The following is a 21657-nucleotide window of genomic DNA, read 5'->3' as shown; positions in this document are numbered from 1 at the left end:
AATCATTTTTTCCCTTAAAAAAAACCCAACAAGACAAAATGGCATAGGGGATTTTTTTTTTATTTCTTGTGTCATAAAACTTTTTTCTTCAAATAATATTTGGCATAATAAAAAGCTTTTCTTTGTGTAGATGAACTTACTATCAATGCCAGAACAAAAGAAGTATACAGTTTGTATTATACGTGTACTTATGTCATATTTCTGTTTTAACCTGTACATTATTAGAGAGCTCAATATATTCCTTAGTAATGCCTATTTTACTTCTCATTGAATTTTAAGAATGGATAGTCTTTCTATGCTGTGTATCTATGTGCAAATAATTCATTCTACACCATTAATGGTGGTGTTACTGCCTATTTAGATTCAAACACATCAAATTCAACTTACTAATCATTACATAATTGTATATTTTGTCCTCTTTTATAACGTTTATCTTATGATATTCAATAAATTACTTCAGTTGTTTCCTCCACTGATTGTAACTTTGAAAAAAAAAAGACTTCATTAACAGTGATCACAACAGAAATATAGATGATTCAGTGTGCTGTAATAAGCATAGGGAGGGAGCAAAATTATTAGCCTAGATTTCCCTAGTTTTAAAAGAGAATATTACAGATGTGTATATTCCTTGGTCTATCATCACGATATTGCAATACCCTTAACTAGTTTCAAAGAACAGGAGCCTGTTTCAAAATAGTTACAACTATGCTAACGTTATTATGACAACTACCATGGAACCCTTGATTGTGATTGGCTGCCCTGTTGCCATGATAGTTGAATGTGCAAAGTTAAAATTGTTTGTCATTTGTAACTTTATGAAATGGGGTCCCATGATTTAGTTACAATTTATGTTGTAACATTACTACAGGTTCACATGAGTACACAATAGTGGGGTCTAATTTACTGTATATGTCAACTAAATCTTTTATTTTGAATTTTCTTAGAATTTATGGGAGTTCATCCCTGTAATTTGTACTTGAACTCTTCAACTTTGGGCCAACTCTTTCTTGATTTCCTCAACCAATGTGTCCTTATGTATATGTACTTATTTTCTCATTTCTCTTATACATCTCTTACAAAACATTAAAATGAATATCTGAATGAAATCAGTGATTATTCTTTGTTTTTAATATCTGTGTTTGTGAGTATTATGTTCGAAAGAGTATTATCAATTCCAAAATTACGTAACATTTTGTGTTTGTCAGATAATTGAAAGAGCGGTGTGTGATAAATGATAAATGTATGGTTATTTCACTTTTGCTGGTTTAAATGAATTTATTGTGTGCTGTTTACGATTGCAAGAGGCGCCTCCAAATTTATTAAAAAAATATTTTTATTATTAAAAGTATTTATAAAAACCAAGCAAATTCATGTAACAAAATACATACAAAATAAAGCGTTTTGGCATATTTTTTTCAGATATTTGTTACAAATATCAAAATATATATTTTCACAAAATATAGCACTCTACTAGTTATTAAAAGTGTGCTGAAGGCAAAAACATGATCATTATTTGCCTAATTAATTACTCAAAATATATCTATTTTGTTGTGAAAATTTTCTAGTCTATTGGTTTACATCTGGCCCTATGCTTGTATAAATTTTCATGGCGATCAGCTACCAAAATCTGAGGGGGGGGGGATATACTGAACACCCCGTATAAAAACCATATTTTAAATAGCCCAGTTAGAATAGGGCTATAAATGAGAAAAGACATTGTAATTAGTGTGTTGACTTGTAGGTGGAGAGAAAGAGGGGAGGGGATGAGGGAAAATGAGATAGAGGGGGAGGGGGGGGGAGAGAGAAGGGGGAACGTGAGGGGTATATATATATATATATATCTTTTCATAAGTCACCTTGGCAAGATAATGTATAATGTATCTCCCCATCGATGAAACTTTAAAAATTAAAGTTTCACAACTTACATGACTCTTTTATTACCTCTTCCTCTTTTCATTCGTTTTCCTCCTTATTTCCTTCTTTTTTCTCCCTCACCCATTTTCATTACTTAAATTCATAGGGGTTGTATTGCCTTTACCCATTTAAGCACCACCATCCCTGACACATGATGTGATGCTTTGAGGTTGCAATCAGTCAAATATGCACTTACGGAATGTTATTTGGGATCTTACAATTATCATGTTTGTATTCATGTAAGAATTTTCGTTAAATCACGAGTTACTGAATTTGTACATTGAAATTTTGCTTGAGAAAGATATATGATTTTGTTCTTTTTGTCACTTCTGAGATTTTTTTTTTTGTTTGGGGGGGGGGGGGGGTTCATTGAAACAAATGAACATGAGTCACAATATATACATATAATTTATATGATTACAACACATTGTATTCAAATTGTTAGTTCACAGTGTGCTCACAATGTGTTCACAGTGAGCTCTAAGTGTGTTATTTTATTTACTGCATGTTCACAGTGAGTTGTTGATGATGATGATGCACAGCATTTGTATAGCGCCATATATCTGTCAAAGACATTCAAAGGCGCATTGGAGGAGCCAGCCAAACTGGGTTGCCAAGAAGGGCGCGCACACAGAACTGTGACCCGCAGGTCTCGCCTCCCGATAACTGGTTGGGGAATGCAGGTGGACCACTACACCGGGGTTTCCCCTACTCTTATTCGAATAGTGCAGTGGGTTCTTAACGTGCAAAGGTGGTGATTCTCCTCTACACGGGGCCTCCATTTAACGTCCTATCCGAGGGACGGAGTATTTTCCACTGTAACATATTAGCCTGCATCGATCTATGAAACAGGGAGAGACGTTTACACACAACGCACTGGCTTCAGTCATCCGCCCGGGGTGGACTCGAACCCATGATCTTTGGTTCACAGTGAGCTCATAGCGCGTTCACAGTGTGTTCACAGTATGTTCAAAGTGTGTTCTCAGTGTCTACAATGTGTTCTCAGTGTGTTCACGTTGTATTCATAGTGTGCTCAATGCACAGAGTGTTTACAGTGTGTCAATGTGAGTTCATACAGTGGATCGACTCTGAGTCGATAAGATTCACATTCTTAAATTGAATAGAAATACACTGCACATCTCGACAGTGTTGTGTTCACCTGAAGTGAAAATGTTATAGCAGTGTGAAAATTTCACATCCTGTTTCACATTGTGGACATACTGTGGGGGTACTGTGTTCCTTCCAGCAGTATCTCTAGCCAAACTAATATAATGCAAATGTTGATGCTTATTATGAGAGATGAACATAAAAACTGTTGAATGATTCCGTTTCTACATCGCCCAGGGCCCCAGGTAATTAGAATCATTTATGTACATATTTTTAACTATGTATTTAATTTCCTAAATGAAATGATTTACGATTCCATTTCTGAGGTGTGTGTTATATACACTGTTCAATGAAATTTTGCAAAATGTCTGCAATAGCAGATTGCAATTATTGAAATTATATGACTGATAATTTCACTGCAACTTTTCAATGAATAAATGGTTATATAAATGACACAATATCAACCTATATATTATCAACAAGGAAAAAAACGGTATTCTTTATGTTCTTTCGTGTGATTATCATCAGTGATCATTATTATATAGTATACTATAACAAAAGAAGTGCATATTACCCCATATTACCTGTGATTGTAAATTTAGGGAATACTCTATTTTTGCGAAAGTATGGCTTATCTCTCATTGTTCGGAACTTGCACATTCTTTTTTACTACCTTATCCTAATGATGAGTGATCATCGAAAGTGAACAGAGAGTGAATGTTAGGACTATTGACAATAATCATTTGTCGTGATTCAGCACGTATAAAATAATAGTGTTGTAAACAGTTGCGCTTTCATTTCAGTGATAAAGTGCTGCAATTATCACATGCGCTTTCAATGCCTAACGACCCGTAAAGGAATTAATTATACCGAAACGATTTAAAATTAATATATTTGTTTTCATCTTATAGACATACCGGGATTTTTTCTTTTAAAACAAATACAGTCAATCTTCAGTGCGGGTTTCATTCTAATGATTTACTTCCCTCTCTTACTGGGGTCTGGTATCAAAGATAAATATCATTGATTATCCTGTACTTATTGAGAGTGAGAGACCGTCGACGATCTGTGACAATTCCATTTCAATAAAGCAGTACGAATAATTCATTTCACTTCAATCACGCAAAGAACTGTGGGTTCAGACAAAACGACGGTAAATATAAGATTACTTTTCTTATTTTCTGACTTTTTTGTGACTTTACATCTGTTTCCATAATTTGTTAATCTCTGTATTAAAGTCCTCACAATTCGTCCCAACCAAATACTAAGTAATAATGATGATGATGACAATAATCTTAATGCAAAACATCTACAGATTCAGGATTTTTATTTCTTTCACATGTAACATTTTAATCAGTATGCTATTGCGGTGTTGTATATACATGTATGAATAGAAATAGCTTTCATTCAATCCTTTGTTCCATCCAACTCTTACATATCTAATATCATACGTTGTTTTGTATAATACCAGCTTTCCCCTCATTATCAACCATACAATAAAACAGTAATCGGTTAAAAGTCATATACATGCAAACCAATTCAAAAAAGAAACTTTTCAATAATTCGTTTATAATTAAAGGTCAAGTCCACTCCAGGAAAATGCTGACTTGAATAAATAGGGAAAAATCAAACTAGCATATTCATTGCTGAAAATTTCATCAAAATGGGATGTAAAATAAGAAAGTTATGGCATTATAAAGTTTCGCTTATTTTTCACAAAACAGTGATTTTATGCACAACTAGGTGAGTCAGTCGATGATGTTCATCACTCACTATTTCTTTTTTTTATCGTTTGAATTATACATTATTTCATTTTTTATAGATTTGGCAATAAGGACCAACTTGACTGAACCATATAATATTAAACAATGCTAATTACACATGTTCAGGCAGGAATTAATCGTTGTATCACTTGCCAATGAGGAGAAAATAAGAATATTTCATATTATAATGAAATACAAAAGAAATAGTGAGTGGATGACGTCATAGTCTCCTCGTTTGCGTACCGACCAGGATGTGCATATAACTGTTTTGTGAAATTAAGCGAAACTTTAAAATGTCATAACTTTCCTATTTTACATCCGATTTTGATGAAATTTTTAGTGTTATGCTTGTTGGATTTTTCTCTTTTTATTCAAATCAACTTTTTTTGGGGGTGGACTTGTCCTTTTTAGAAGAAAAAAGAAAGAAAGAAAACTCATATTTCATGGAGAGTTTATGACTTTGTTGGATCTCTTGTTTCAGACTGGAACCTTTTATCATGGCTCACTACTTGCTACTTCTCCATTTAGCAATTATCTTGATCCAATGTTCACAAAGTCTTGCAGCACAGGTAAACCTGGGCCCGCGAAGATGCCATGAAGACTTAAAAGAAAAGACTGCTATGTGTGGTAAAATGGGTTTTAATTCTGTTCCTCAACATCTTCCAGATGGCATCGAGGTTCTACAATTGGAATACAACAACATCTCTTCTCTACTGAATTCTTCATTTACAAGATATCCTCTCATTGCCAAACTGGATCTTTCCAGTAACGACCTTAGGGTGATAGAAACTGCAGCTTTCCATCCTCTGAATAATCTAACGCGACTGATCCTTTGTGGGAACCTTAACCTTTTGCTTCAAGGTACAGGTATCTTCAAATACACAAAGAAGCTTTCGTACTTCGATATGTCCGACTCACTTTTGGGATCGATTCCCTATGATATGTTGGCATGGAGTCCATCTGTTGATACTTTGAATCTTGAGTCTAATCTGCTTACATTTATAAACATGAGCTTGTGTGGAAGGGCAAAGACCGTCGATCTGACAGATAACAAGATAATAAGATTAACATCAAATACTTTCAATTTCTCCTGCAACACTGATACTTTGAATCTATCTTGGAACCCCATCAGATCAGTGGATCCAAAAGTTATTGCGTCCCTTCATGTGAAATCTTTAAGATTTCAAACTGATGTTATGACTACACAAACGTTGAGTAGCATATTCCTAGGAATCTCGAATTCTTCAACATGGTCAATAAAAAGTTTACAAATATCCCGTGGTACCAAAATCAACTTTTCTTCGCCAGGTCTATTTGATCCACTGCGAGATGGTTCTCTAGAAACACTCGACCTCTCTCAGAATAATATACGCTCTCTACATCCTTATATTTTTTCAAATCTGACAAGTGTGAGGAAATTTATCCTTACTTACAACGATATCATTACTATCCAACCCGAATTTTTCTTCGGCATGCTAATGCTAAGAGTATTAGAAATGAAATATACTCAGCTTAAACGCATAGATAACCAATTTATACCATGGAGTTTGGGATTGTCTGAGTTATGTTTATCTAATAATCAATTGACTACTATTTATAGAGATATGTTTACATGGTTACACAACCTTACGAATTTAAATTTGTCCTCGAACAAATTGCTCACCTACATAGAAGAGGATTCTTTCATTGATCTGAAGACCATTGAAGTCATTGATCTATCTGAATGTAAAATAATAAAATTTCGTAGCATAGTAGTCCCAAACTTAAAATCCCTCTACCTTAACAATAATATCATATGGTTATTTACTTTGGGACCTACACGTCCCTTTAAAAGACTACATCTTCTGGAACATTTAGAGATGATGAATGCGGATTTTTTTAATGACGACCTTTGGGACCAAGGCATGAATACATCTCTTTTCGACGGTATGTTCAACCTCAAAACTTTGGATCTGAGCAAAAGTCACCTATCGAATTTGCATGGTGGTGATAATCTGCCGCCCGAAGTTTTGCGACAGCTCTCCGTTTTACAAAACCTCTCTCTGGAAGACTGTGATCTGTCAGACCTTCATCCGGAAGCTTTCTCAGGATTGAAATCACTTCAGGTACTTATACTAAGAAACAACAACCTAGAAAAGCTATCGGCTGTTCTTTTCAAGCAATTACTTAATATAACAATCATTGACCTCAGTGATAACCTTCTGACGGACCTTGATCGAGGGATATTTTCCAGCAACCGAGGACTAAAAACACTTCTTCTTTCAAATAACAAATTAAGGCATCTCGACCAAAGTGCCTTTAAACCGATAAAAACTTCTCTTTTATCAATTGATATATCAACTAACCCGATAAATTGTAACTGTGATCTAAGCTGGCTCATGGACTGGCTAAGTGGATCACTTATCCTCCAAAATACCAATAAAACTATTTGCGCATCGGATTCTTTTGAGCCTCTACAGGGCCAGCACTTGATCGAATTTGATCCTAAAGAGTTTTGTAACATCGACATCGTCCTCATCTGCCTTCCTTCCCTGGCAATCATCTGCCTAATTTTGATCATTGGACTCATGTATCACAACCGTTGGCAGTTAAGGTACAAATTGTTTCTTGTGAAACTAGCAGCCATCGGCTACAAGGAGATGCGAGATGCTCGGGACCATAATGACTATGAGTTTGATCTGAATGTCATCTTTTATGATGATGACGAAGACTGGACCCGCGGACATCTCCGACCGGCTGTCGCAGAACGGCTTCCGCAGTTTCAGAGGAATGTCTTTGGCGATGATGAACTCGTGCTGGGAATGTATTACTTAGACGCAGTCGACTACGTGGTGAGCCACAGTTACAAGACTGTCGTTATCCTCAGCAGAGCTGCAGTTCGTGATCGGTGGTTTATACTTAAATTCCGTACAGCTATGGACCATGTAAGTGATACCCGAACAGAATTCGTAGTGGTGGTCTTCCGTGAGGACATCCCAGATGATGAGATGCCATTCTTGGTGAGGTTGTTCCTCAGCGATGGCAGACCTTATATTTACTGGACAGAGGATGTGAGAGGACAGGAGTATTTCTTCGAAGAATTGACCAAACATCTTACCATTAATCTTCGCACCAATGATAGGCTACCTGTCGAATAGGTGTGCAGCATGATGGGGAGGAGATGGGTTGGGCTTGGGGGGGGGGCGGTTCCCTCAGAGTCCTAAGACCAAGGGGGGGGGGGGCAAACAAGAAGGAGAAAGGAAAAGAAAATGAAGGGGACAACATGGGTGAAATATCATATCATTTTTTTAATAGGCTTGCTATGTCTAAATTTATCATAAAATTAGATTTTCATTATAAAAAGGTAAACATTTTCGCTCGCTCGTGACATCTTTTTTTTATTTTCACAAATACGCCATGGTGTGCCCCTCATGTTTTCGGGGGGGGGGGGGGTATCATTAAACCACTCTGCAAAGTGATAAATGTTGTTTGGGTGAGAACAAGAATGGATAAAACAAAAATTCTGAATAAAACAGAATCCCCGAAATTGACTTAATCACAGTCACAGAAGTTATTCTTCTTTTGGGGTATATATACTATTGAAGGGGCCTACGTACAGGATCTGGCTTCGTAAATTTCGAGGGATGGGTACCTATCCCATTGCTTTTCGGAGGGGGGGGGGGCATCCAAACATACCCCATCATTTAAGCCGAGAAATTGCTTGAAATTAAAAAAATAGAAGTTCAATTGTAAACTTGATATTCCGACCCTATAACTGGACAGGCCTTTTTTGTAACCATGAACAGGATGGCTATCTTACTAAACGATTGATGCAAGCGCGATGCGCGAGACACAAAAATATGATTTTCTAACCTAAAATGTATTACTTCCCAAAGGGTATTTCATTCTGAAAAAAGGCACGTTTCATTTTGAAAAAGTGCATTTTTCATTTTTCTACCCATAATCTATACTGATTCGCAATATTTATCACACACAAAACCGTAATTTCATAAACTAAAGACTCTAACAGTATTTGACAAATAAGTTCGTTTCAAAGTTTACTGCTTATGTTCACAAGTAGGCCTACGTAAATATCATGCTGTCACCTTCATTCCACAATTCTTATGTCATGGAGATGTCCATTCATTCATACCCTACACGTAACTCTTTAAATGTTCATTTAATCAACCCCAATTGCTTGTTGTGCAGAGATATATATACACCATTGTCCCTATTTATGGAACTCTCTACCAGAGTCTATTTAAAGATGCTCCTCTCTTAACATATTTAAAGTAATTTAACGTTAAAACCATGTTATTATCAGAATATTTTTTGTGTCAATATTTCAGTTAATAAAAAAATCATACTTCCTTCTAATTGATCATCACCAATAACTCCACCATGACCATCATCATCTCCATGGCCTTCATCTTCACCATTGTCATCACCATCCTTATCTTTTCCATCTTCATTATTGAAATTAGGAAGAGATATTATATTATTCTGTTTTATAAGTTTATCAAATAATTTAATGAGTTTTAATCGGGGTTGTCATTTTTTTTTCAAGCAATTTCCTTATGATGACAATCCTACTCCTGCAAATCGTGAATGTTATAATAATTTGGTAGTAGATCTTAATTTTGTTTAGAATTATACTTTTAGTTCATTTTTTCTCTAAGACTCTCGTAAAAACAGTTATCAATATTATGTTATGAAAAATATAATAATAAAAATTATATGAATGCAGAAGAAAACAAATCAAATCAAATCGATAAAGAGTTACAACTATGACAGTATTACCATTACTGTAACTATCATGGAAACATTGATCTTTACTGGGTTTTTAGCCATGTTACCATGGTAGTTGCATTAAGTTAATATAGTTTGTAATTTGTAACTCCTTATGAAGTGGGTCCGATAATCTAGTTACAATTTATGTTGTAACTTTACTACAGGTGCACATGAGTACACAGTGGGGTCTAATTTACTGTACAGCGCGACCCCCCCCCCCAAAAAAAAAATGTCCCTCTGATATGCGGCTAAATTACTTCAAAAAATAAAAATTATTCTCAGTGAAATGTATAAAAATAGGAAGCTCATATCATGTTCTAACTTCTATAAAAAATTAATTGGTCTCGCTTCAGTGGTTTTGATTACACAGTCTATTATGTAACAGTGGTATTTTCAGCCCATTCCAAGTTTGCATGCATGCAACACTGCTGTGTGTTCTTCACTTTCTAGCATATCAACCCCCTTTGACCATTCTGACCAAGGAATTCCCTGATCTGCATGATCTGACCAGGCTCATCAAAGGGATCAAATCACAACCTTAAGCATGTTCAGAAGGTCAAAAACAATAATTGACAGTTTATTTCATGTTTGACAACAAGAGATGCACAATGATTAATACAACGGGTCATGTCTGTTTCATGCCTAATACTGCATTTTTGTTTTCATTACTTATTTTTACTTAATAAGCTACTGTGGTCAATTTAATTCAAAGTAACTTTTTAAAAGAAAAAAGTCAAATTGTTCTCTGGTATAGTTCCTTTTCGCAAAGGGTGATTAACTTGTGGATTCCCCTTTATTTTTCAGCTTATTTTACTCATCCATCATTCACATTTTCTTTCCAAGTTGGTGCAATGACTCCCCTTATCAATCATCATGTTTCTTGTCCTTCTGAACATGTCAAAGTTTATGATTTATTGAGCCTGGATAGGATTAGGGAATGTCCCTGCTCAGATCCTGGATGTAAGAATGGGGTTAATATGCCATATAGAGACAATGCAGAAATGCATCAATGCTGCAAACTTGGAATGGGCTAAAATGCACCACTGCATGTTACGTAACAGAGTGTGCAATAAATGAAATTTTCATAGAAGTTAGATCATGAAGTGAGCTTTCTACCAAGGAGCTTCCTCCTTGTTTCTACTCATGAACATTTATTTGAGAATTACCACATTTTAGAATTAATTCAGCCCTATGTCAGAGGGGCATTTTTTGGGGGGATGAGCTGTAATATGTCAACTAAATATTTTACTTCAAATTGTGTTAGAATGTATGAGAGTTCATTCCTGTAATTTGTACTTGAACTCTTCAACTTTGGGCCAACTCTTTCTTGATTTCCTCAAGCAATGTGTCCTTATGTAAATGTATTAACGCATTTCTCTTATACATCTCTTACAAAACATTGAAATAAATATTTGAATGAAGCAGGGATTATTCTTTGTTGTTATATCTGTATTTATGGGTAATATTGTGTTTAAGCACAACATCGTTTAAAGTTTTTTATGTAAAATTTGCAAAAGAAAATACCAGTGATTATTTTGAAGCAACAAATTATAGATAATGAGAATAGACTTGATGAGCAAAAGACATAGTAAAGTGTGTTGACTTGTAGGCAGAGAGGGAGAGAGAAAAAGAAAGAGAGAGGGAAGGGGAGAGGGACAGAAAAAAATGAGTTGCGGAGGTGGGGGATGATGATAAAAAATAGAGCTATCCAGTTATCAGTCTAACTGTCACGTAAAACAGGTGTTTTGGGTATGTTGTTCAGTTGTTTGAATAAAAATCAAACAGTTGATGAAGCTTTTTTCTCAGAAAATATTTCATTCGAGAATAATTAAGAGAGTAAACTAGCTTTACTGCGATTATCAGTGTAGGGGACTGGGGAGGAAGGGGAGCGAGGAATGGAGGAGGAGGGGAGAATAAGACGAAGAAGAAGAAGACTGAAGAATAAGGAGAAGAAGAAGAAGGAAGAGAAGGAGAAGAAGAAGAAGAAAAAAAAGAAGAAGAAAGGGAAAAAGAACAATTAGAAGAAGGAGGAGGACTCTGAGAAGAAGAACAAGAAGAAGAGGAGAGGAGAAGAAAAACTTTTGTTCACTTTTAAAATATATCTCGACTTTCTTGGTTAATTGTTTTTTTCCCAATAATAATGGTGCTGGGAAATTTGGTATGGTATGTCGATCAATGGCAGAAATTTTACCAAATTAACGTACCCTCCATGAATCTATGGTGAATTTTTTTTTTTTGCTTTTGAAATTTCTCGTTACCAAAATGACCTTTATAGCGACCCTTGTTTTCTATTTTTTTAAATATATATATATATATATAAGTTAAACCAGCACCCCCCGGCTGTAAAAAAAAGTCGCCAGGGCTTATAGCTGTTACTGTCTGTTGCGGCTGAAAATGTCGCACGGAGATAGCTAGGAGTTATTATACTATACATCACAGAGGCGTCGATCCTGGGGGGGGGGGGATTGCCCCACCAATGAAAATATTGGGGGCAAACATATCGTTTTGCCCCCCCCCCCCAATAATTCCGCATGTGCATAAATAAAATAAGATTGTAATGTTACACATAAATCAGCAAGCGAGATCGTGATACACAAATCGTTCTTTATTTAAAATCGTGCTCAAAATGTCCGCTTTTAATATTGGAGTATAACAATTTTCAGCTCGCATCATTTCTGTAGCAAAACCCATACTTTTCATGATTAAATAGGTGAATAGAATGTTCTGTTTTCAGTTCTAAACCTAAAAAAACTCCCGCTTCGATTTGCAATAATCTTTTGTTGGATATAAATCTTGTTCTTTATTAAAAATGTCCATTAAACTGTCATTTTTTTCAGATCGAAATATCAAAATATTGTTCTTTTAGATACCCATCTTAATCGTTGGTACCAAAAATGCTTAGAATATCAAGCTTTCAGGTCAGAAATATAAAGAAATTTCAACTCGCTCTCGGCACTCGCATTATCTGTGTAGTGATATATGTATCCTCCTCATGAGTTACTACAAACAGTCCTAAACAGGTATCTTTTTCCTGTTTTCAGGTCATTATACTAAAAAAATTCAGCTCGCGCTCGCAGTTATTTGTTGGTGAGATATGTGTCTTTTTCTCATGAGTCATATATATATACATGTATATAATATAGAGAGAGAGAGAGAGCGGCCTATGTGTGTGTGTGTGGGTGAATTTGTTTGTTTTGTGTGATCGAGAGCCATTGGAACATTGATTTTGCCCCCCCCCCCCCAATCTGAAAATGGATCGACGCCCCTGATATATCATAATTGTGCTGCACTCGACCCAGGTGAGGTAAATGGGTACCTGGCAGTAATGTATTTCTTGAAATGCCAACGCGCTGTAAAAGGCTGCGAGGCTAAAGCCAGGGTAATAACATCCAATTAAGGACGTTCCACAGTTATGTTTGTGCGCATCATGCATTGGCGGATCCAGCTTTTGGCGAAAGGGGGGGGGGCGCACTGCCGAGCGGCGCACATATTTTTGCACTTCACCGACGCCATAAAAGAAAATGTTGAAAAAGGGGTAAAGTCTGACCCTGTCAAATTCTCTTTTCAAAATGTAGGATTTCCAGTCATGCCATTTTGCATGACCACACGCAAATAATATTTCCGGGGGGGGGCAAGACTCGAAAATTTGGTACACATCTCACATTTGCACATTTTTCATAGTTTTCATGAAATGTTAAGGAAAAAAATGTTTTTCACAACAGCAGATCGCGAATGTGCCCCCCCCTTCCCCCTTGCTGCGTACGACCATTCCCTGAAGTCCACTTAAACATATCTCATTATAACAGAAAATATACATCAATTTAAACATATAATCTTTCTAAAACATATATAGAGAGAGATTGAAAAACTTATTAAAGAAAGAAACAAGCAAAAAGTAACACAAATTATGCATGTTATGTGCGATTTCAAAATCTTGTGTATTAACCCTTTTATTGCGATGAGGCCAATACTTTTCTATATTAATAGAGATATAAGTTTTGTTTTACTATATGTATATATATATATATATATATATACACAGGGGCGTCGATCCTTTTTTAAGATTTGGGGGGCAAAATCAAGAATCAACTTTCCAAAGGCGCTCGATATCACACAAAACAAACAAACTCACACAAACACACACACACATATGCATATATATATATATATATATATAATTATTTATATGACTCATGAGATAGAAACACATATCTCAAATATCACAAATTAATGCGAGCGCGAAGCGCGAGCTGAAATTTTTTGTTATACTGACCTGAAAACAGGAAAAGGTGCCTGTTTAGGACTGTTTGTAGTAACTCATGAGGAGGATACATTTCTCAATACACAGATAATGCGAGTGCCGAGGGCGAGCTGAAATTTCTTTATATTCTGACCAGAAAACTTGATATTCTATGCATTTTTGGTACCAAAGATTAAGATGGGTATCTAAAAAAAACAATAGATGCGAGCGCGAAGCGCGAGCTTAAAATTTTGATAATTCGATCTGAAAAAAATGACAGTTTAATGGACGTTTGTAATAAAGAACAAGATTATATCCAGCAAAAGATTATTGCAAATCGAAGCGGGAGTTCTTTTGACGTTTAGTCCTGAAAAAGGGACATTCTATTCACCTATTTAATCATGAAAAGTATGGGGTTTTGCTACAGAAATGATGCGAGCGCGAAGCGCGATCTGAAAATTTTTATATTCCAATCTGAGAAGCGGATAATTTAAGCACGATTTTAAATAAAGAACGAGTTGTGTAGCTCAATCTCAATATACGACTGGTTGCGTAATTATACACTCCCGGTACTAGCAACGGGTTTTAGCAAAGTTTTGGGCTAAAATATCGAATCATCTTCATAAAACACTATAGTAGGCCATAGAGGTGGCACAATGTGGAATATGTAAAGAAAAGTGACTGACCTTCTTTTTATTAAAGCATTGGAAAAAAAGGATTTGCTCTACTACGCTTTTGTATGATTCTAGGATTTTTTAAATAAATTAAAGATTTCATGACATCTGTCATTCTGTGGGCAACTGCCCTGCCCCAGTCCACTCTGTAAGGGCATGCGATAAGCTTTGTTATGACCATTCAACAATAAAATGTATAACCAGGTGCCGCTGATCATTCTTGACCGGCGCCGATCTAGATTTGGTTGGCAATAGGCCCTTCTTCATTTTTCTACCGGCGCCTATTTATTGGAACCAGGGGACGCCGATTTTTCTTTACCGGCGCCGATTTATAACCAGATGGCGCCGTTTATTCTTGCCCGGCGCCGATTTAGATTTAGGTGGAGCTGATTATTCTTGATCGGCGCTGATTATTCTTGTCCGGCCCCGATTTAGATTTAGGTGGCGCTGATTATCCTTGATCGGCGCCGGTTAAGAACTCAGGCAGCGTCGATTTTTCTGTACCGGCGCCGATATATAACCAGCTGGCGCCGATTATTTTTATCTGGTGCCGATTTAGATTTAGGTGGCGCAGATTATCCTTGATCGGCGCCGGTTAAGACTCTGGCAGTGCCGATTTTTCTCGACTGGCGCCGATTTATAAACAAATGGCGCTGATTATTCTTGTCCGGCGCCGATTTAGATTAAGGTGGCGCTGATTATTCTTGATTGGCGCCAGTTATATGCAGGCAGCGCACTGCTGATTATTTTTAACCGGCGAAGTTGTTGGGAAAAGGGTAGTTAAAAGAAAAGATAAGGAAGATGAAATGATTGTGCTTTGCTGGGGGATAGTCTTTCCTTACTGTTGCTAATATTATATCAGTATATAATTTTTTTTAAGCGGCGCCTTTTCTTTTCTTTCCTTTATTTATATTTTTTCAAGCAGCGCCTTTTCTTTCTTTTACTTTCCTTTTTTTTTGAGCGGCGCCGCTCAAATATTAGGGGGGGGGCGCGCGCGCCCCCTGCGCCACCCCCTGGATCTGCCACTGTATATCGTATATGCTTTTCTAAATTCCGCTGTGAAAACCATCGTCTACCAATAGTTACAGGGAGGTATGAAAATGTTGGAAGAAATAATAAAATTTGCAATCTGTGTCAATCACAACTTGTAGGCGATGGATACCATTATTTGTTTGTTTGTCCGGCTTTTTCAGCAGAGAGAAAATTATATTTAGACAATTACTTCACAAAGAGGCCTAACACTTACAAAATGGAAAAATTATTCAACACAGCTAAATTAAACACACTTCTAAATCTGGCTAAATTTTGTAAAATAATTATGCTTCGCTTCTGATAGAGTAATAAAAAAAATAGAAGTATTCATTTATTTCGTTTTATTTGTATTTTTATAATTTATCTTGATTACTATATAGATATAGATATCACATATGTATTATTTGATAAACTGTTTAATTTTTGTATTTAGTTTGCTGCTGGTGCCTTTGTACGCATCATGTTTTACTTTTTTTTCTGTTAGTTCTAAAATTTAGTAATTCAAGAAATAATTTATTTATATCTTATTATGTTATCATAATATTTCAGTGAAATATGTGGGTTTCTTGTTTGTATTTTTAGTTCATATATGTTTTTTGTAAATATGTTTAAAATTCAAATGTAAATATGTTTCAAATGTTGTTATGTTCTCCAATACCCGTTGGGGTGATCTGAGAATAAATATTACTGTCATTACTGTCATTACTGTCATGATCTGCGCATATTTTACACTCTGCGCGCTGACGTCACAATGGATGAACTGGTGCTTAATCAGCTGTAGGTTATGTGAGCTGATTTTTCTCCTTATCTGCACTTACGATGTGTTATTTTATGAAGCTAATAAACTGGAATTATTCCATGGACCATTTTTTTTATTCCTCTACAATTTCAAAAGAGTTTCTTTTTAGTGCTGCAAAGCATGATGAATATGACCCCGAGTTTGAATAAATGGAAAAGTGGTTCGGAATTTTTCCTCACATAGATAAAAAGCTTCTGGCGCGTTTTCGGGTGTTTTAAGAAGCAAATTGCTCTAATAAGAGTGCTGATATAGTTTGAAAACAAGCACATGAACCCATATTTGTTAATGTTTGCACCTCTTAGGTATACTTTCCTCTACAACTTTGCAAAGTTTGGTGAAAATGACATGGGTTTTGACTAAAGTGCAGCATTTCTTTTACTTCTCAAGTGTGTTATTGAAATTTGAAATTTTTTAGGTTGAGTATCTTTCCCGCAATTTCTAAGAACTGAGAGTGTTGTTAGACTCCAATGAGCAAACAATTGACAGCAATATAAATAAATTATCCATCTTACGGATACAAATATTAATCATATTGCAAAATTTGATGAAATCTTTATGGATTTTGACTGAGTTATAGAGCTTTAAACTCATTGTTGTGATCTCGTGAGGTCTAAAAATGCCAAATTCTTTTGGATGCGCAATTTTTAAGAACATCATCCATTTTGGTTTAACTTTGAAGCTCTATAGCAAAAAATCAAGCACATGGACGCATGTTAATTTTTGTATATTTGGAATATTCAGGTGCAAAAGTATCTATGTGCAAAGTATGATGAAAATGACATGGATTTTCAATGTTTGGGAGCAAGACTATACGGAACCATTCGCATTTTAGACGGTATTAACAGACTTTTGCTTGTTTTCGGCGCATTTTGGGCTGTATCAAGCCAACCCGCAATAATTTGGACACTGATAATTTGAAAACGAGCCCATGGACCCCATAGTTTAAATATCTTAACTTCTTCAAAATATATTCCTCTACAAATCTAGAGAGAATGATGAAAATGACATGGATTTTGAGTGTTCGGGAGCAGAACTAAGGAATCATTCGTATTTTATACATTTCGGACGGTATTATAAGACTTGTGCTTTTTTCCGGCGCATTTTGGGCTGTTTTAAGCCAACTCGCAACCGTTTAGACACTGATAGTTTAAAAACGAGCACATGGACCCCATGTTTTTAATATTTTAATGCCTTTAGAATATATTCCTCTACAAATCTAGAGAGTACTAGGATTAAAATGACATGGATTTTGAATGTTTGGGAGCAGAACTAAGGAACCATTCGTATTTTAGACATATTATTAGACTTTTGCATGCTTTCGGTGCAGTGGCGTAGCTAGGATTTTTTTCCTGGGGGGGCACTGGGGGGTCCTTGCTTTTTCAGGGGGGGCACCATTTTTTTTCCGGTGTGTGTGTATGTGTCACAAGGGCGGATCCCACTTTCGCCAATAGGGGACGGGGCCCGAAATTATCTTCACCTACATTTTCCCCGATCAGTCACTTCTTAGTTTTATTCTTATAAAACACCATAAACATGAAATAATCTCATAAGCCTTATAAAAAGTGCGAGCGCGAAGCGCGAGCGATTTTTTTTTTCTTTCATGTATTTTGTCCTGAAAATTTAATATTCTGGGCAATGTTATGTGTGATCCTGAACAAGATTCGTATGTAACTAGATGGTTACTGCGAACGCCAAGCGCGAGCAGAAATTTTTATTAACTGTTCTAGCATTATCGAAAAGGGACCTGTTAAGGACTGCTTACAGTTACCCGCGAAGACGGTATATATTTCAATAATGCGAGCGCGAAGCGCGAGCAATTTTTTTTGACATTCCGACCTAAAAGATGGTCATTCTAAGCACTTTTTGTATCAATAAATGGGATAGGTATGTAACTAAACAATTTATTTATGCAAGCGCGAAGCGCGAGGGGAAGAAAATTGAGATTTTAGACCTAAAAGCGGGACACTCTATTCATATTTTGTAAATCATAAATAGGATGTAGTTAATTGGGTATCATTAATAATGCGATCGTGAAGCGTGAGCAAACAATTATCGATATTCTGATGTGAAACTGGATAATCTAATTACATTTTAAATAAAGAACATGCAGGCTATCGCGCATGTTTTAGATTTAGACCTGGGCATTCTGAATACATTTATTTAATGGAACATTATGGAATACACGTAGACAATATGAACTTGGCAAATCAAACAATGTGACCAAGCAGCGTGAGCTTAAAATGCTGATATGCAGACCATAAAACGGACATTTTACAGATCACTTAAATTTGTAAATGAAAAAAAAAATAATGAAAGCTCGATGTCCCTGCGAAAATATGTTTTGTATATTGACTTCAAAACTAGCTCCATATCAGCCTATTGGGCAAGATATGAATCTCATCGAACAGGCAATTCTGGCGCGAAGCGCAAGCAAAAATTTTATATAGTAACATGAAAGATTTTTTTTTGCAAGTCTTCCCCTCACATTATTTCATTCACTCGTCTTCCTTCTCTTATTTTCCTCTTCTTTTTTTTCTTCTGTCTTTCTTCTTCATTTCTTTTTTTCTTTTCTTCTTTCTCCCTTTTCTTTTTTGCTCTGCCAATTTTTTCAGGGGGGGCACCTGGGGGGGGCACACCAAATCTCAGGGGGGGCACGTGCCCCCCCAGGCCCCCCCGTAGCTACGCCACTGTTTCGGTGCTTTTTAGGCGATTTTCAAGCCAACTTGCAACAATTGGGACACCAATAGTTTAAAAACGAGCACATGGACCCCATATTTTTAATATTTCAATGTCTTCAAAATATATTCTTCTACAAATTTAGAGAGTATGATGAAAACGACATGGATTTTGAATGTTCGGGGGCAAAACTACGGAACCATTCGCATTTTAGACGGTATAATTAGACTTTTGCACGTTTTTTGAGTGTCGCTTACTTTTTTTCTTCATTTTTATAAGTTTTATTCCTTCTCGAAGAAGATTCTAGTCACAAATGTCATAATCTTTGTTTTCTGTGAATGGCGCTATCATATATAACGTTGAAACAAAAAATTGACCAAGCCAAGCTTAACGTAAATGCAAGCGCTAGCATGCTAGACCTAATTTCCGTTATAATTTTTAAACAAACCTATATAGCCATGCAGTCTATATAATATTTTCCGTGTAGAGAAAGTAAACGAAGATCAATTTAGAAAGGGGAGGGAAATGATGACTGAGTTGGCGAAATTCATGAAGACTCAACTAGACGGTCAATATCTTTAACCGGTATAGATTACTGAAAATTAAGACAAAGTTTCATTTCACATTAAAGTATAAGGCTCCGACCGAAGTCCCCGTTAGTCCAGGATAGAACAGGCATAACCTTGTTTTTTCATATATACAATATTTTTTATGGTTTCTTGTCAATTCGAGGGTGCTGATTACGAATCTGAATGATGCCACTCGTGTAACCTTGAGCATTTTCTGCAAATTGGCAAAATCCAATATGGCCGCCAAAATATGCATATTACCCATGAGAATCATAAAATTGCCAGCAAATTGGCTATAAAATGTATGTAATTGTGTTGCAGGAGTGAAATACTCTCTGAAAAAAACATATGCAAAAACAACTGCAAGTAATTGTGATCTATGGACGAAGTAATATATGAAAATCATCAATGCTAACATGGTATATCATTTAATATGTCTGTATGGGAACATTGTTGTATTTAATATTCAAAGTAGCTGCCACCGGCCCAAATAGTATTATTTTCTATGGCAAATGGGCCAACAAAAATCGCACGATCGAGTAAGCACTAAAATGCATATTATTAAGAGAAACAAGTGGAATACTGACTATAACACAATTGGTCACGAAATATGTTATTTAATATGCCATGTATGTGATAAATGCTGTATTTTGATATTCAAAATGACCGCCAAATGCCCTAACAGTATTATGTACAATGAGAAAGAGGACCAAAGAAATCACTGACAAGAGTGAGCATCGAAATGCATCTATTTGTGATGAATAAATGGGATACTGTCTAAAAACATAATTTTTAACGAGTATATATAAGGTAGGTTTAACGTTTGTGTTTAATACTGTATTTTGACTTTCAAAATGGCCGCCATAGACATTAATTTTATTATGTACAATGCGAACCAGGAAATAAGTTTTAACAGATTTTGGCTTTGCCTTACTAAATGGTGTTGTATGAGTGAAATATTGTCTGAAAGTATGATTACTAACGAAATGTTATATTTCAAAATATAAAATGGCCTCCATATGCCCTCTTGTGAAAATTATCTGTCCTCAAATTTTACATGGTACAATAAGGGCCCATGGCGGCCATTTTCCATTTCAGAATGCAGCATTTATCACCTTAAATGCACCAGATATGATATACCTCGTTAGAAACCATGGTTTCAGGCAATATTTCACTCTTACATCACAATTATATGCAATACTTATAGTCAAGCAAAGCCAAATTCTGTCAAAATTATATATCCCAAATTACAATGTACATAATACTTAAAGGACCTATGGCAGCCAATTTAAATTTCAAAGTACAGCATTTATTACCTCCACGACCACTATGTGATGTATTCATTTAGAAATCATGTTTAAGACAATATTTTTACTCATACATCACAGTTACATGCATTTTATGATTCTCACTCCTGTAAAAAGTAGATTCCCTATACGCATGTAACATAATTTAGTTAGGGCTTGTATCAGTTATTTTGAATTTAAAAATACAGTATTTATCACTTACATGGCAGAAGAAATGCTATATTTCATAAAAATCATGTTTTCAAATAATGTTTTATCATACAACAGGACTTTATGGATTTCATAGTCAAGTAAATCCCAATTATTACAAAATTACATGTCCCCATTTACATTGTAGATAATACTGTTAGGGCCTAAAGGGGCCATTTTGAATTTCACAATACAGCATTTATCTCATGCATGACAAAATAAATTATATGTTTCGCTAGAAAACATGTTTTCAGACATTATTTTACTCGGTGATCATAATTTCAAGCATTTTATAGTTCTTACTCTTGTGAAAATTAATTTCTCCAATTGCATTGTACATAACGTTTAATGGGCATATGGCGGCCATTTTGAATGTCAAAATACAGCATTTATCACATAAATTGCATTTATATTTCGATAAAATTATGTTTTTAGCCAGTATTCTACTCTCTTATCTTAATACTAGTAATATTCATTTTAGTACTCACTCTTGTGATTTTCTTTTGTCCTCATTAATATTGTACATAATACTGTCAGGGTATTTGGTGGATTTTTGAATATTAAAATGCTTCATTTATTACATACATGACATAACAAATGAAAAATTTCGTTAGCAA

The 21657-nt window shown here is 35.5% G+C and overlaps 1 protein-coding gene across 1 annotated transcript; it reads left to right on the top strand.

Moving 5' to 3' along the window:
- The first annotated feature begins 5281 nt into the window (after nucleotides 1-5281).
- Nucleotides 5282-7921, top strand: LOC129258655 (slit homolog 3 protein-like). Its single transcript, XM_064098016.1, has 2 exons — nucleotides 5282-5994; nucleotides 6619-7921. Exons 1-2 carry the CDS (start codon nucleotides 5282-5284, stop codon nucleotides 7919-7921), a joined length of 2016 nt encoding a protein of 671 aa, XP_063954086.1.
- Nucleotides 7922-21657: the final 13736 nt, after the last annotated feature.

Source organism: Lytechinus pictus, chromosome 4, assembly GCF_037042905.1.
Source record: "Lytechinus pictus isolate F3 Inbred chromosome 4, Lp3.0, whole genome shotgun sequence".
Classification (NCBI taxonomy): domain Eukaryota; kingdom Metazoa; phylum Echinodermata; class Echinoidea; order Temnopleuroida; family Toxopneustidae; genus Lytechinus; species Lytechinus pictus.
This window is presented reverse-complemented; position numbering and strand designations above follow the sequence as displayed.

Coding starts and splice junctions, on each gene's coding strand:
- LOC129258655 (XM_064098016.1), top strand. CDS start 5,282: ATGGCTCACTACTTGCTACTTCTCCATTTAGCAATTATCTTGATCCAA. Junction 5,995..6,618: donor GATGTTATGACTACACAAAC/GTTGAGTAGCAT, acceptor TCCCTTTAAAAG/ACTACATCTTCTGGAACATT.